The sequence below is a fragment of the Cherax quadricarinatus genome, chromosome 58 (genome assembly GCF_038502225.1).
Source record: "Cherax quadricarinatus isolate ZL_2023a chromosome 58, ASM3850222v1, whole genome shotgun sequence".
In the NCBI taxonomy this organism is placed as follows: Eukaryota; Metazoa; Arthropoda; class Malacostraca; order Decapoda; family Parastacidae; genus Cherax; species Cherax quadricarinatus.
Window position 1 is genome coordinate 4,373,951 of NC_091349.1, and position 17,912 is coordinate 4,391,862.

A 17,912-nucleotide genomic window follows, 5' to 3' on the forward strand; every position below is an offset into this window, starting at 1 on the left:
CATAGCCCCACTCCACGAAGGTGGCAGTAAAGCAGTTGCAAAGAACTACAGACCAATAGCACTAACATCCCATATAAAAATCTTTGAGAGGGTTCTAAGAAGCAAGATCGCCAACCACCTAGATACTCATCAGTTACACAACCCAGGGCAACACGTGTTTAGAGCAGGTCGCTCCTACCTGTCCCAGCTACTGGACCACTATGACAAGGTCCTGGATGCTATAGAGGATAAACAAAATACTGATGTAGTATACACAGACTTTGCAAAAGCTTTCGACAAGTGTGACCATGGTGTAATAGCACACAAAATGCGTGATAAAGGAATAACAGGAAAATGTTGGTAGATGGATCTACTATAACTTCCTGTCAAATAGAACACAAAGAGTAATAGTAAACAGAGTAAAGTCCCAGGTAGCCACGGTAAAAAGCTCTGTTCCACAAGGCACAGTACAGTGGACCCCCGCATAACGATATTATTTCAATCCAGAAGTCTGTTTGGGTGCCGTTATAGACCGTATTTGTTCCCATAAGAAATATTGTGAATTAGATTAGTCCTTTTCAGACCCCTAAAAATACACCTACAAAAGCACTTACAAAAATAAACTTACATAATTAGTCAAGTTGGGAGCTGATCGTTATCCGGGGGTCCACTGTACTTGCTCCCATTCTATTCCTCATCCTCATTTCTGACATAGATTTACGCCATAGCTCCATGTCTTCCTTTGCGGATGACACTCGGATTACCATAGCAGCCACCTCCATCGAAGACACCGCAAGACTCCAAGCGGACATCAACCAAATCTTCGAATGGGCCACTCAAAACAATATGAAGTTCAACGAGGAGAAATTTCAACTACTCAGATATGGGAAACTTGAGGAAATTAAAAATATATCAGGGTATATGACAAATTCTAACCATACAGTAGAGCGGAAAAGTAATGTGAAGGACCTGGGAGTGATAATGTCAGAGGACCTTGCCTTCAAAGACCACAACAATGTATCTACCTCATCTGCTAGGAAAATGATAGGATGGATAATGAGAACCTTCAAAACTAGGGATGCCAAACCCATGATGATTCTCTTCAAATTGCTTGTGCTCTCTAGGCTGGGATACTGCTGGCGACATTGCAGACCTGGAAAGTGTACAAAGAACTTTCACGACACACATAAGTACCATAAGGCACCTAAATTACTGGGACCAGTTGAAGGTCCTTGATCTGTATTCCCTGGAATGTAGGTGAGAGAGATACATGATAATATACACTTGGAAGGTCCTGGAGGGATTGGTACCAAACCTGCACACGAAAAGCACTTCCCATGAAAGCAAAAGACTTGGCAGGAGATACAACATTCCCCCGATGAAAAGCAGGGGCGCCATGAGTACATTGAGAGACAACACAATAAGTGTCCGGGGCCAAAGACTGTTCAACTGCCTCCCAGCATACATAAGGAGGATTACCAATAGACCCCTGGCTATTTTTAAGAAGGCACTGTACAGGTACCTAAAGTCAGTACCTGACCAACCGGGCTGTGGTTCGTCCGTCAGCTTATGTGCGGCCAGCAGTAACAGCCTGGTTGATCAGACCCATCCACCATGAGGCCTGGTCTCAGACCAAGACACGGGGCCATTGACCCCCGAAACCCTCTCCAGGTAAACTCTGTCAATTTAGTATTAATATGAATTTTTCTTATAAATATTTCAGATCACCTGGAACAAGGTGGGGGTACGACTGGTGGGGGAGTGATGGTGGGTACGATACATGGTGGATTAGGAAACGTTGGAGGACACCAGCTGGGCTATGGGGCCTCCCAGCATCATATAAACCCTGGAAACAGTGATGACCTTCGGTTTCATGGCTCAGAACTTGTCATGCTCTATGATTATAAGGTTTGTGATTATTTTTAGTAGTAGTAATTATATTTACAGGTGCTGTATGACACATGAGGTCATACAGCACCTGGGAGAATGGGAGCAATCAGATTCCATCCAAGGAAAGAGAGGATCGGTCCAGTTCCTGGATTAAGGACATCCTCACCAGCATCAAGGTTAGTTTAATATCTTTATTACGTATCCCATACCCATCCTGTGGATGGTAGTCAGAGAGATTACAGAGGTACATAATGGGTCCAGGTACCCATTATATACCTCTGTTTTGATAGCTGAACAAGTATCAAAGTACTACCTCCCATAAGGGGTATGTGCTTACTGTTACTATTTTATTAACTAAATTAGTTCATGATACTTCGTGCATGGTGTATCTATCCTATTTGCTATGTTTTATAAGCAGTCTGCAGGAAGAATACTTAGCAGGAATGACCGGGGTTTATAGCCTCAATTCACATGTTGACATGAGAGCAAGTTGGCCTTTACTGCTTGCTGTAGTCTCTGGTCCCAGCTGTATCCCTCTTGGCCAAAACTCATTGGTACATCCTGCAGTTAGTTTCATTGTTAGCTCTATTGTGGATACCTGTGGGTGGTAATATATTGATGGCCTAGTCTCTGAACCCATTACCTTAAGTTATATACAAATTATATACAGTATATTATATACAGTAAAGCCTGGTTGATCAGGCTCTGATCCACCAGGAGGCCTGGTCACAGACCGGGCCGCGGGGGCGTTGACCCCTGGAACTCTCTCCAGGTAAACTCCAGGTCTCCAGGTATCATAGCTGTGCATAAATTGAAGATAATCTATAGGTTTTTCAGAGATAACATGTTGAAGGGGAGGGAAAAAAAGAAAGATTTATAGGCACAAGTTTTTGGGGAGACATGCAGATGGTTGTACAGCCTCTCCTCACTTAGTGACGTACAATTAAGGCCCTGCCTTATGGCGTTCCAATAATACCACAATTTCAAATTATGACTAAAACTCTCATTATGGCTCCCTGTCTTTCTAATACGGTGCTTGCCACTCGGTTTGTTTACATTCTCCGTGAGCACTGCATCTCCATTATGTTTGGAAACTTTCCAAAATTTCAAGTGTTTTAAAGTTATTTCATATTTTATATATACTCTGATAATTATACTTATGTGTACCTGTACCTATGTAAGCTTACACAATGTGCTGGCATGCAGGTACACATTAAGATCACTAAGAGTGTCTTATTAGTCTTGACGATGCCATATTAATAATAACACAATAATAATCACTCTAAGGCACATTAAATGTCGTATAAAATGTTAATATAGACATTTTGCTTACTCCATGTATGATTTTTTTTTTTCAAAATTTTATAATAAACACTCTATGTAGCACATAAACATGATAAATATACCCACAGTAGAATAAATTAACATAAATATGACATGTCTTTCCATTCGGCTTGCGGGAGTGAACTAAAACCATATGCATCCAGCTGGTGTGTACAAAACTCAAACCTTCTACTCCCTCATGTACTCATTCTCTCTCTCTCTCTCATTTATTTGTTTAATCTTGTTTACTAACCTCACCCTACATTAAGACTACAAATATTTTAAGGTAAGTAATGAGCATACTGTATATGCATTTTATCTCTCTAGGGTGCTTTAAATGTGTGAGTGGGGTGGCCAGATGGGCTATGATACCTACCACACTTCAATACCACACTTCAATACCATTCATCACAACTTCAATACCTACCTACCCTACCATTCACCTTTCACCCTATACATATTAAGGCCATTAAGACTACAAATATTTTAAGGTAGGTAATGAGTGTACACTAAATGCACATTATGCTCTAGGGCTCTTTAGATATCGAAGTATATTACGTGTGGGTGGGGTGGTGTGGGGTGGCCTGGCTGGCTGCCATACCTACCTCACTTAACTTCTTACAATAAACACTACTTACCTCTCACCCTACATTAAGACCAAATATTTTGAGGTAAATAATGAGTACTGTGTCTGTATTTTACTTTTTATTGTTTTTAAAGCCTTGTTCTATTGCTAACTTAATATATGTTAGTGTAAATTTATTATCTGACATTTATCAGTGGAAACAAATAGTGTTCAGCTGAGGGAGGTGGGAAAGGAGGACTGTGCGCAAAGGTGATAATGGAGTGAAGGGCAGAAGTTAGTGAGGGTAGGGGAGAGTGCAAGAGGAGTAAAATCACAATTGGTGCAAAGATGTGTAACATATGATAGGCATATGATAAGAGTGGGTAAGGAAGCAATGTGGAAGATGTTGCAAATAGTATGTGGAATATGTGGTAAGTTACTAAATGCTGTAAAGAGTTTTTATGAGGATAGTGAGGCTCAGGTTAGGGTGTGTAGAAGAGGGGGAGACTACTTCCTGGTAAAAGTAGGTCTTAGACAGGGATGTGTAATGTCACCATGATTATTTAATATATGTACTATTTATAGATTGGGTTGTAAAAGAAGTAAATGCTAGGGTGTTCGGGAGAGGGGTGGGATTAAATTATGGGGAATTAAATACAAAATGGGAAGTGACACAGTTACTTTTTGCTGATGATACTGTGCTTATGGGAGATTCTAAAGAAAAATTGCAAAGGTTAGTGGACAAATTTGGGAGTGTGTAAAGGTAGAAAGTTGAAAGTGAACATAGAAAAGAGTAAGGTGATGAGAGTATCAAATGATTTAGATAAAGAAAAATTGGATATCAAATTGGGGAGGAGTAGTATGGAAGAAGTGAATGTTTTCAGATATTTGGGAGTTGGATGGATTTATGAAGGATGAGGTTAATCATAGAGTTGATGAAGGAAAAAAGGTGAGTGGTGCATTGAGGTATATGTGAGGCAAAAAATGTTATCTGTGGAGGCAAAGAAGGGAATGTATGAAAGTATAGTAGTACCAACACTCTTATATGGATGTGAAGCTTGGGTTGTAAATGCTGCAGCGAGGAGGCAGCTGGAGGCAGTGGAGATGTCCTGTTTTAGGGCAATGTGTGGTGTAAATATTATGCAGAAAATTCGGAGTGTGGAAATTAGAAGGTATGGAATTAATAAAAGTATTAGTCAGAGGGCTGAAGAGGGTTTGTCGAGATGGTTTAGTCATTTAGAGAGAATGGATCAAAGTAGAATGACATGGAGAGTTTATAAATCTGTCGGGGAAGGAAGGAGGGGTAGGGGTCACCCTCGAAAAGGTTAGAGGGAGGGGGTAAAGGAGGTGTTGTGGGCGAGGGGTTTGGACTTCCAGCAAGTGTGCGTGAGCGTGTTAGATAGGAGTGAATGGAGACAAATGGTATTTGGGACCTGATGAGCTGTTGGTGTGAGCAGGGTAATATTTAGTGAAGGGATTCAGGGAAACCAGTTATTTTATATAACCGGACTTGAGTCCTGGAAACGGGAAGTACAATGCCTGCACTCTAAAGGAGGGGTTTGGGATATTGGTGGTTTGGAGGGATATATTGTGTATTTTTATACGTATATACAGGTACCATCCGACTTACGACCGAGTTAGGTTCCGACAAACCGGTCGTAAGTTGAAATGGATGCAAGTCGAACCTTACTACTGAATATCAACATCACATTTTTGTAATGACTTTATTTTATTGTTTTATTTTGGTATTTCATTTTTTTACTTTACTTTTTATGCTGTTAGTACTGTATTTTATACTGTAAGGTTTAGGATAAACATTGTGTACAGCACAAACAGGTGTTTATTTCCCAGAAATTTGGCGTAGAAAACACGGTCGTAAGTCAGATGGTCGTATGTTAAGCAGGTCATAAGTCAGATGGTCGGTGTACTTCTAAACTGTTGTATTCTGGGCACCTCTGCAAAAACAGTGATTATGTGTGAGTGAGGTGAAAGTGTTGAATGATGATGAAAGTATTTTCTTTTTGGGGATTTTCTTTCTTTTTGGGTCACCCTGCCTCGGTGGGAGACGGCCGACTTGTTGAAAAAAACAAATGTGTTACATGATGCTTCTCTCATATTAATTGGTCTTTTATTATTTATTTTCAGGCACAAGCCCCAGATGATTTATCAGTTCGCCGGGGAGATTGGATCTATGCTGATTTAAATAATCAAACTGTTGATGGATGGTTATGGGCGTATGCTCCAAAGACTCGAAAGTATGGCTTTATACCAAAGGCTTATGCTCGCCCACCTGCAATGACATCCCTATAGAAATGGATGTAACTGGTGTAAATATATTTCTGTGAAGCTGACTTGTGTTTGTGATTTCTGTATATGATAAACAAGATAACACCAGACTCAGTGTTGTTAGGGTGGCTCCTAGTGTACAGATTGCAGCCAGCAGTGGTGCCCTCTCACAGAGCTGACAATGGTTGCAGCGATCCGTCTCAATATTGTATAGAAAAAATTATTTATCTTTGTACGTAGCTTAATTTAATGAATAATACTCACAATTATTTAAATACACACAAGATACATCATTTAATTATAAGCTGCAGGTGTGATTGGGCATTTCAAATGCCACTGGTGCCAAATACGAGGTTTAACTCATTCCTTTTTTATGCTTTCCTATGTCTGCTCTTTGTTTTATATATTTGTAAATGACATTGTTAACTTTTAAACGAACAAGTTGATGTAAAATACATTTATTTTCCAGTTTATTTTCCTTTTGCACCATTATTTAATAAGGTTGACAGCTGCCCACATACAGAAATTGAATTTATTGTAATTTTCATAAAACTTCATGCACTTTTTCCGTCAAAGAGGAGGATGCCAAGATGTTGATAAAGGGCTGGTAATTTGACTAATTGGAACTAACACCATTTCCTCAGACTTGACCCAGATTCCTTCCATTTCCCAGGCACCATATGTTCCTTAAGGATTTACCACTTTCCTGTAATAATAAAAAATGTGGCATTTATGGATTTGGAAAAGGCATATGACAGGGTGGATAGGGGGGGCAGTGTGGCAGATGTTGCAAATGTATGGCATAGGAGGTAGGTTATTGAAAGCAGTGAAGAGTTTTTACGAGGATAGTGAGGCTCAGGTTAGAGTATGTAAGGGAGAGGGGGATTATTTCCCAGTAAAAGTAGGCCTTAGACAAGGATGTGTTATGTCACCATGGTTGTTCAATATATTTATTGATGGGGTTGTAAGAGAAGTGAATGCTTAGGTGTTGGCAAGAGGTTTTTTTTTATTATTATCACACTGGCCGATTCCCACCAAGGCAGGGTGGCCCGAAAAAGAAAAACTTTCACCATCATTCGCTCCATCACTGTCTTGCCAGAAGGGTGCTTTACACTACAGTTTTTAAACTGCAACATTAACACCCCTCCTTCAGAGTGCAGGCACTGTACTTCCCATCTCCAGGACTCAAGTCCGGCCTGCCGGTTTCCCTGAATCCCTTCATAAATGTTACTTTGCTCACACTCCAACAGCACGTCAAGTATTAAAAACCATTTGTCTCCATTCACTCCTATCAAACACGCTCACGCATGCCTGCTGGAAGTCCAAGCCCCTCGCACACAAAACCTCCTTTACCCCCTCCCTCCAACCCTTCCTAGGCCGACCCCTACCCCGCCTTCCTTCCACTACAGACTGATACACTCTTGAAGTCATTCTGTTTCGCTCCATTCTCTCTACATGTCCGAACCACCTCAACAACCCTTCCTCAGCCCTCTGGACAACAGTTTTGGTAATCCCGCACCTCCTCCTAACTTCCAAACTACGAATTCTCTGCATTATATTCACACCACACATTGCCCTCAGACATGACATCTCCACTGCCTCCAGCCTTCTCCTCGCTGCAACATTCATCACCCACGCTTCACACCCATATAAGAGCGTTGGTAAAACTATACTCTCATACATTCCCCTCTTTGCCTCCAAGGACAAAGTTCTTTGTCTCCACAGACTCCTAAGTGCACCACTCACTCTTTTTCCCTCATCAATTCTATGATTCACCTCATCTTTCATAGACCCATCCGCTGACACGTCCACTCCCAAATATCTGAATACGTTCACCTCCTCCATACTCTCTCCCTCCAATCTGATATTCAATCTTTCATCACCTAATCTTTTTGTTATCCTCATAACCTTACTCTTTCCTGTATTCACCTTTAATTTTCTTCTTTTGCACACCCTACCAAATTCATCCACCAATCTCTGCAGCTTCTCTTCAGAATCTCCCAAGAGCACAGTGTCATCAGCAAAGAGCAGCTGTGACAACTCCCACTTTGTGTGTGATTCTTTATCTTTTAACTCCACGCCTCTTGCCAAGACCCTCGCATTTACTTCTCTTACAACCCCATCTGTAAATATATTAAACAACCACGGTGACATCACACATCCTTGTCTAAGGCCTACTTTTACTGGGAAAAAATTTCCCTCTTTCCTACATACTCTAACTTGAGCCTCACTATCCTCGTAAAAACTCTTCACTGCTTTCAGTAACCTACCTCCTACACCATACACTTGCAACATCTGCCACATTGCCCCCCTATCCACCCTGTCATACGCCTTTTCCAAATCCATAAATGCCACAAAGACCTCTTTAGCCTTATCTAAATACTGTTCACTTATATGTTTCACTGTAAACACCTGGTCCACACACCCCCTACCTTTCCTAAAGCCTCCTTGTTCATCTGCTATCCTATTCTCCGTCTTACTCTTAATTCTTTCAATTATAACTCTACCATACACTTTACCAGGTACACTCAACAGACTTATCCCTCTATAATTTTTGCACTCTCTTTTATCCCCTTTGCCTTTATACAAAGGAACTATGCATGCTCTCTGCCAATCCCTAGGTACCTTACCCTCATTGCTGATGACACTGTGCTCTTGGGAGATTCTGAAGAGAAGTTGCAGAGGTTGGTGGATGAGTTTGGTAGGGTATATAAAAGAAAATTACAAGTGAATATAGGAAAGAGTAAGGCAATGAGGATAACAAAATAAATTAGGTAACAAAAGACTGGATATCAGATTGGAGAGAGAGAGTTGAAGGAGGTGAATGTATTCAGATATTTAGGAGTGGATGTGTCAGCAGATTGGTCTATGAAAGATGAGGTGAATCACAGAATTGATGAGGGGTGAAAAGGTAAGTGGTGCACTGAGGAGTCTGTAGAGACAAAGAACTTTGTCCATGGAAGCAAAGAGGGGAATGTATGAGGATACAATTATACCAGCGCTCTTATGTGGGTGTGAAGCATGGGTGGTGAATGTTGCAACAAGAAGGATGGAGGCAGTGGAGATGTTGTGTCTGAGGGCAATGTGTATTGTGAGTATAATGCAGAGAATTCATAGTTTGGAAATTAGGAGGTGCGGGATTACCAAAACTATTATCCAAAGGACTGAGGAAGGGTTGTTGAGGTGGTTTGGACATGTAGAGAGGATGGAGCAAAATAGAATGAGAGTATAAATCTGTAGGGGTAGGGGGTCAGCCTAGGAAAGGTTGGAGGGAGGAGGTAAAGGAGGTTTTGTGTGCAAGGGGCTTGGACTTCCAGCAAGCATTCGTGAGCATGTTAGGAGCAAGTGGAGACAAGTAGTTTTAAGACTTGACGTGCTGTTGGAGTGTGAGCAAGGTAACATTAATGAAGGGATTCAGGGAAACCAGCAGGCCAGACTTGAGTCCTGGAGATGGGAAGTACATACAGTGTCTGCACTCTGAAGGAGGGGTGTTAATGCTGCAGTTTTATAACTGTAGTTTAAGCGAGCCTCTGGCAAGACAGTAATGGAGTGAATGATGGTGAAAGTTTTCCTTTTTCAGGCCACCCTACCTTGGTGGGAAATGGCCGATGTGTTAATAAAAAAATAAAATAAAATGAGAATATATACACCTTTTCTACTCCCATTGAATTAGGAGTCAAGATTGACGTATGTATTTTAATCGTGAAGCATTGAACTCATTGGAGTTGTATAATGCCTCGAAAATGGGAAGCATTTAGGTATAAATCATGAAAGATGAAAGGGGAGGATAAGCCTAGTTCCTTGGATCATGAGCCTCCTTACCAGCATCAAGCACCTCCCTTGAGGTCAAAGCTGACAAATCAAGAAATGCAGTAATATAATTTTTGCCCCTGTGAGTGATGTGACAAAATATTCTGTTGGTAATATGAATCCTGTTAGGTAAAAATGGACCATACTCTTTTAAAGTTATGGTCCAAGATTTAAGTTCTGATTTAAGTGAAACCTCCATAAAACAGACTAATAAAGGGAAAGTGTGTCCAATATATATAGTGAAAATCCATTATATTGCTTAAGAGGCTATGCTAATAACACTGCACATGGTACTTGTATTGGTACTGTATTGGAAAACACCATAAATCCAAAGAAAATTGGAGACAAAATGATGATGGCATGTGAGCTCCCGCACAGACAATAACAAACTGACACAGGCTGTCACTGGCCCTGCTGCTCACACTTTTTGGCCTACATGGATTAATGCTTGTTTCATGAATATCATTTTTTTTTTACAACTTATCATATGGAGGGGAAACATCTGATGTTATGGTCTATTCTTGAGCACAATCATGTTATGAGGGCCCAGGTTGGACAGAGATGTCTAAAATTCCCCACAAGTTGTGTGTTAGTCATTAAATGTTAAAGCCACAGTTTTGTGACCTGTGTTCCTTAAAATACAGTGGACCCTCGACATTCGATACTAATCTGTTCCTGAGAGCTATCGAAAGTCGAATTAATTTTCCCCATAAGAAATAATGGAAATCAAATTAATCCGTGCAAGACACGCAAAAGTATGGAAAAAAAAAATTACCACATGAAATATTAAGTTTAATGCAATAGAATAATTACAATAACAACAATAACAATAGAATAATTGACACTTACCTTTAATAAAGATCTGGTGATGATTGATGGGATGGGAGGAGGGGAGTGTGTGGATGGTGTTAGTGTTTAGAAGGGGAATCCCCTTCCATTAGGACTTGAACTGGCAGCCTCACCATGCCTTACCACACTGTGTATGCCACTATGATTCTTAAATCTTTCAAACCAACCTTTGCTGGCCTTAAATTCACTCACATCGCCACTAGTTGCAGGCAATTTCTTTACCAAATCATCATGCACTCCGACACACGCACTCCACTTTCGTACTTTGCAATTATCTCTTTCTTCATTTCAGTAGTCATTAGCACCTTTTTTCTTGAAGGGTTGGCAATAGAAGCTTTCTTGGGGCCCAGTGATAATATGGAATGTACCGAATGTATCCTTAGATGCGCGCACACTGGCTGGCTTGTAAACACTGGCACACATGGTGCAGTTCAGGCCACACGTGGACACATCTCGTACGAATCGTATCGAATGTCGGGTTTTCCATCGAATGTTGAGGCGAAATTTTTGCGTTAAAATGCATCGAATGTCGATGCCATCGAATGTCGGGGGTCCGCTGTATATATATTTAAAAAAAATTCAAAACATTTATCAGTAGTGTTATCATATAATGTAGATTAATTGGGAAGTACTAAACTCTGAAAAGTAATGTTTCCTGGGGAATGGGATGTAAACAGTTTTGATCTGAGGAAGGTGAGGATATTTCTCATTCCTTGTGATTAGAGTGCTTTACCAGCATCAAAGCACCTCCCCGAAGGATTTGGAGAATGTAGGCTAATTCACTAGCTTGGTGAGTAATGATACGGCTTTCAAGGGTCTTACCCCTTCAATAAAAATGCCTTGATGATGAAGGGCTTTTGATGTAAGGAATTAGAGCTACCCTTCCCTGGGATCAAACTTGATTACCTTCAGTTCCTCTAGTGCTATATGACCCCCCTCACTCCCATAGAACTAGCTCATGAATATAATGTGCACCTCATGCACATCAAATCTTATTATGCAAATATACAGGGTCTAAAGCCAGCAATAAACAACAAAATACCTTTCATCCGTGGACTGCTTGCAGAGGCAAAGGCAATGTTCGCGGCTTTCACTGAGACCCACATAAAGGATCACTTGGACAACGAAATATGGATCCCAGGTTACAACCTATACAGATGTGACAGAGTGAACAGGCAAAAGGGGGGGGGTTGGCCTGTACATTGCAGAGTCACTTGTTTGCACAGAACTGCTTAATGCCTCAAATGACGTAGTGGAAGTTTTAGCAGTAAAGGTCGAGAACCAAAACCTAGTCATTGTGGTAGTCTACAAGCCTCCGGATGCAACATCCCAGCAATTCCAGGAACAGCTGTTAAAAATTGACCACTGTCTGGAAAATCTTCCAGCTCCTGCACCCAACATCTTGCTCCTGGGGGATTTCAACTTAAGGCACCTAAAATGGAGGAATATAGCAAATAATATTGTTGCAGTAATAACACCAGGAGGCAGCTCTGATGAAAACTCACACTCACACGAGCTTTTAAATCTCTGCACAAAATTCAATTTAAACCAGCAAATAATAGAGCCTACTAGACTGGAGAATACACTAGACCTCATCTTCACTAACAATGATGATCTGATAAGAAATGTCACCATATCAAAAACAATATACTCAGATCACAACATAATTGAGGTTCAGACATGTATGCGTGGAGCCTCAGACCGACAAAATGAGACTAGTCACGAGGGAGCATTCACCAAATTCAACTTCAATAACAAAAACATAAAGTGGGACCAAGTAAACCAAGTCCTAACCGATATAAGCTGGGAAGATATACTAAGCAACACAGACCCAAACTTATGCCTAGAACAGATTAACTCGGTGGCACTCGATGTATGCACAAGGCTTATTCCTCTAAGAAAAAGGAGGACTAGATGTAAAATAGAAAGAGACAGGCGCTCCCTTTACAGGCGACGGAAAAGAATAACAGAGCGGCTAAAAGAGGTCAATATATCAGAAATGCGCAGGGAGACACTGGTCAGAGAAATAGCAAGCATCGAACTTAAGCTAAAAGAATCCTTTAGGAGTCAGGAATCGCGGGAAGAACTAAAAGCCATAAATGAAATCGAAAGAAACCCAAAGTATTTCTTCTCCTATGCCAAATCAAAATCGAGAACAACGTCCAGTATTGGGCCCCTACTTAAACAAGATGGGTCCTACACAGATGACAGCAAGGAAATGAGTGAGCTACTCAAGTCCCAATATGACTCAGTTTTTAGCAAGCCGCTAACCAGACTGAGAGTCGAAGATCAAAATGAATTTTTTATGAGAGAGCCACAAAATTTGATTAACACAAGCCTATCCGATGTTATCCTGACGCCAAATGACTTCGAACAGGCGATAAATGACATGCCCATGCACTCTGCCCCAGGGCCAGACTCATGGAACTCTGTGTTCATCAAGAACTGCAAGAAGCCCCTATCACGAGCCTTTTCCATCCTATGGAGAGGGAGCATGGACACGGGGGTCGTCCCTCAGTTACTAAAAACAACAGACATAGCCCCACTCCACAAAGGGGGCAGTAAAGCAACAGCAAAGAACTACAGACCAATAGCACTAACATCCCATATCATAAAAATCTTTGAAAGGGTCCTAAGAAGCAAGATCACCACCCATCTAGAAACCCATCAGTTACACAACCCAGGGCAACATGGGTTTAGAACAGGTCGCTCCTGTCTGTCTCAACTACTGGATCACTACGACAAGGTCCTAAATGCACTAGAAGACAAAAAGAATGCAGATGTAATATATACAGACTTTGCAAAAGCCTTCGACAAGTGTGACCATGGCGTAATAGCGCACAAAATGCGCGCTAAAGGAATAACAGGAAAAGTTGGTCGATGGATCTATAATTTCCTCACTAACAGAACACAGAGAGTAGTCGTCAACAGAGTAAAGTCCGAGGCAGCTACGGTGAAAAGCTCTGTTCCACAAGGCACAGTACTAGCTCCCATCTTGTTCCTCATCCTCATATCCGACATAGACAAGGATGTCAGCCACAGCACCGTGTCTTCCTTTGCAGATGACACCCGAATCTGCATGACAGTGTCTTCCATTGCAGACACTGCAAGGCTCCAGGCGGACATCAACCAAATCTTTCAGTGGGCTGCAGAAAACAATATGAAGTTCAACGATGAGAAATTTCAATTACTCAGATATGGTAAACATGAGGAAATTAAATCTTCATCAGAGTACAAAACAAATTCTGGCCACAAAATAGAGCGAAACACCAACGTCAAAGACCTGGGAGTGATTATGTCGGAGGATCTCACCTTCAAGGACCATAACATTGTATCAATCGCATCTGCTAGAAAAATGACAGGATGGATAATGAGAACCTTCAAAACTAGGGAGGCCAAGCCCATGATGACACTCTTCAGGTCACTTGTTCTATCTAGGCTGGAATATTGCTGCACTCTAACAGCACCTTTCAAGGCAGGTGAAATTGCCGACCTAGAAAATGTACAGAGAACTTTCACGGCGCGCATAACGGAGATAAAACACCTCAATTACTGGGAGCGCTTGAGGTTTCTAAACCTGTATTCCCTGGAACGCAGGAGGGAGAGATACATGATTATATACACCTGGAAAATCCTAGAGGGACTAGTACCGAACTTGCCTGGAGTTTACCTGGAGAGAGTTTCGGGGGTCAACGCCCCCGCGGCCCGGTCTGTGACCAGGCCTCCTGGTGGATCAGCGCCTGATCAACCAGGCTGTTGCTGCTGGCTGCACGCAAACCAACGTACGAGCCACAGCCCGGCTGATCAGGAACTGACTTTAGTTGCTTGTCCAGTGCCAGCTTGAAGACTGCCAGGGGTCTGTTGGTAATCCCCCTTATGTGTGCTGGGAGGCAGTTGAACAGTCTCGGGCCCCTGACACTTATTGTATGGTCTCTTAACGTGCTAGTGACACCCCTGCTTTTCATTGGGGGGATGGTGCATCGTCTGCCAAGTCTTTTGCTTTCGTAGTGAGTGATTTTCGTGTGCAAGTTTGGTACTAGTCCCTCTAGGATTTTCCAGGTGTATATAATCATGTATCTCTCCCTCCTGCGTTCCAGGGAATACAGGTTTAGAAACCTCAAGCGCTCCCAGTAATTGAGGTGTTTTATCTCCGTTATGCGCGCCGTGAAAGTTCTCTGTACATTTTCTAGGTCGGAGAACTTTCACGGCGCGCATAACGGAGATAAAACACCTCAATTACTGGGAGCGCTTGAGGTTTCTAAACCTGTATTCCCTGGAACGCAGGAGGGAGAGATACATGATTATATACACCTGGAAAATCCTAGAGGGACTAGTACCAAACTTGCACACGAAAATCACTCACTACGAAAGCAAAAGACTTGGCAGACGATGCACCATCCCCCCAATGAAAAGCAGGGGTGTCACTAGCACGTTAAGAGACCATACAATAAGTGTCAGGGGACCGAGACTGTTCAACTGCCTCCCAGCACACATAAGGGGGATTACCAACAGACCCCTGGCAGTCTTCAAGCTGGCACTGGACAAGCACCTAAAGGCAGTTCCTGATCAGCCGGGCTGTGGCTCGTACGTTGGTTTGCGTGCAGCCAGCAGCAACAGCCTGGTTGATCAGGCGCTGATCCACCAGGAGGCCTGGTCACAGACCGGGCCGCGGGGGCGTTGACCCCCGAAACTCTCTCCAGGTACTCCAGGTACCCCATTCCATCCTGTGGGTGATATTTCCTTTGATCAAATACAGTGGTACCCCGAGTTTCGGTCGTAATTCGTTCCAGAAGGCTGTTCAACTGCCATTACCAAACGAATTTGTTCCCATAAGGAATAATGTAAATTAGATTAGTCTGTTTCAGACCCCCAAAAATACACTTACAATAATACACTTACATAATTGTTCGAGTTGGGAGCTGTACGAAACTCGGGGTATCACTATATTTCACATTCCCAATTGATGTATGACCCATACAGGTTTAGTGTGTTCCATCCTATATATCCTGTATAATAAAGCAGGCATTAGTCAGAAGATTATAGAGGCATATAACAGATACAGAGACTGAATTCCAACATTCTGTTAGTTAAGAAATTTACAGTAATACTGTTTAATTCATTTAATTGTTGACCCTATTTAGTGTCCCTTCAGTCATCTCCATGTTCAAACTCTGGCAACATTACTATTTTCTCCTTTACATCCACCCTGTGTCATACCTTTAACTCCCTTCTTGGGAAGTTGACTATTTAGGTTTCTTCCCTTCACCAGTCTGATGCAAGAGCAAGTAGCAGCATGACAATCACTCAATCAGGAATACCTGGAGGGTGTTTCAGGGGTCAGTGCCCCATGGCTCAGTCCATGACCAAGCCTCATGGTGAATCAGGGCCTGATCAACCAGGCTCTCACTTCTAGTTGCACATAAACCAATATATGAACCACAGCCTGGCTGGTCAGGTACTGACTTTAGGTGCCTGTCCAGCTCTTGAAGACAGCCAGGGGTCTGTTGGTAATCCCCCTTAGTTGAACAATCTTGGGTCCCTAATGTAAGCAAAATATATCATTTTCACAATTTTAACATTAGCAACACACCTGGGATGAAAACCTGCCACAACTCTAAAGTGCTCTCAGCCTTTCTTTGTTTTTGTTTTTGTTTCTTTTTAACATGGTCATTTCCCACTGAGGCAGGGTGACCCAAAAAGAAAGAAAAAACTTTCATCATTCAACACTTTCACCATCACTCATACATAATCACTGTCTTTGCAGAGGCGCTCAGATACGACAGCTTAGACATCCCTCCAAAGTGCCAGTATCCCAAATCCCTCCTTTAAAGTGCAGGCATTGTACTTCCCATTTCCAGGACTCAAGTCCGGCTAACCAATTTCTCTGAATCCCTTCACAAAATATTACCCTGCTCACACTCCAACAGCTTGTCAGGTCCCAAAAATCATTCATCTACATTCACTCTTATCTAACGTGCCCATGCATGCTTTCTATTGGCAACAAAGCCTTGTAGATTACAATCTTGGGCTGTCAGTTTGGAATTTGAGAACAATGATATAAAAAGAACTTCATTGACTTGAGACCGAGGGAGATTGATGCCAGTCAGTCCACATATCAACACTATCATGCAGGAAGAGCTGTATATCTATGGTGCAATCAACAAAATAAGCAGATTTGGATGTCACCACTACCCAGCTCTGGCTGGGTTACCAGTATCTCCAAAAGACTGTCTTGTCTTTCAGTGAGCACACAAAATTTACCTCCGATGTCAACACCGCTCTAACACTTTATCTTCCCTCCTTGCTGACGGCCCCATCTTTGACTCAGACTTCGTCTTTGACTTCTTAACAGCAACTGATTTATTATGCAAACTCTGATAATACTTCCTCTAGCACTCTTAGCCCTTTATATCTCTACCCTGTTATCCTCTCCACCCTTGCTACTGTATAATCAAGCAACACCCCCTACCCTGCACCAATGTATGACCCTAGTGGGTTTAGCACTTGGTTTTGATTATATTAATAATAATCTGGGAGGCTAAATCACCACCACAAAATGATGTAGACTAAACTAAATGTAAACTTTGTATGTGACAAATCTTATTATATTATTGCTCTTGGGCTTATTAGAAGTGTCGATCTGTTGCTACTGGGCCTCATGGAAGGTTGAGCTATAGCTCCTTAGTTTCTTGATAGCTAGACCAATTATTATTATTATTATTATAATCAAAAAGAAGCGCTAAGCCACAAGGGCTATACAGCGCTGCAAATAGCTAGACCAAGCTCTTCTGTTTTCCGAGAATTTTCAGGCACAGCTGCTATGATGCATTGAGGTAGAGAGGACTAGGGATATAGGATCTGAGTATATTTCTTGTGACCCTTGTGCTGTATGACCCTGATGGGTTTAGCACTTAGTTTTGATTATAATAATAATAATACCGTGTTCATAATAGCAGAGGGATGGGGATGGGCTTGTGGGATATGATAATACAGTACCTTTCTTGGATAACCAAGGCAGAGGATTCTGAGCTTGTACAAGATACTGGGAAACTTTTTGGTCACACAGTTCAGTACTGTATGACCCTTGTGGGTTTAGCACTTAGTTATGATTATAATACAGTAGTAGTCACAGCAATTGAAACAGTTTATACATTTTTTCTTATCCTGATGTGATACACAGGGTAAGTAAAGCTTATGAGAATGAAAGGTA

At 41.8% G+C, this 17,912-nt stretch overlaps 1 protein-coding gene across 4 annotated transcripts in view; it reads left to right on the forward strand.

Moving 5' to 3' along the window:
- Dlish (Dachs ligand with SH3s) overlaps positions 1–6,503 on the forward strand; it is a 34,481-nt gene extending 27,978 nt beyond the window's left edge. For 2 of the 4 annotated variants that reach the window (XM_070097548.1, XM_070097550.1), the window contains exons 7-8: positions 1,703–1,887; positions 5,903–6,496. In XM_070097548.1, coding sequence (XP_069953649.1) covers positions 1,703–1,887; positions 5,903–6,067 — 350 coding nt within the window. In that variant the 3' untranslated portion in view covers positions 6,068–6,496. Of the gene's footprint in view, positions 1–1,702; positions 1,888–5,902 lie in introns of all 4 variants that reach the window. The other 2 variants (XM_070097547.1, XM_070097549.1) reach the window with 2 other exon arrangements.
- The last annotated feature ends 11,409 nt before the right edge of the window (positions 6,504–17,912 follow it).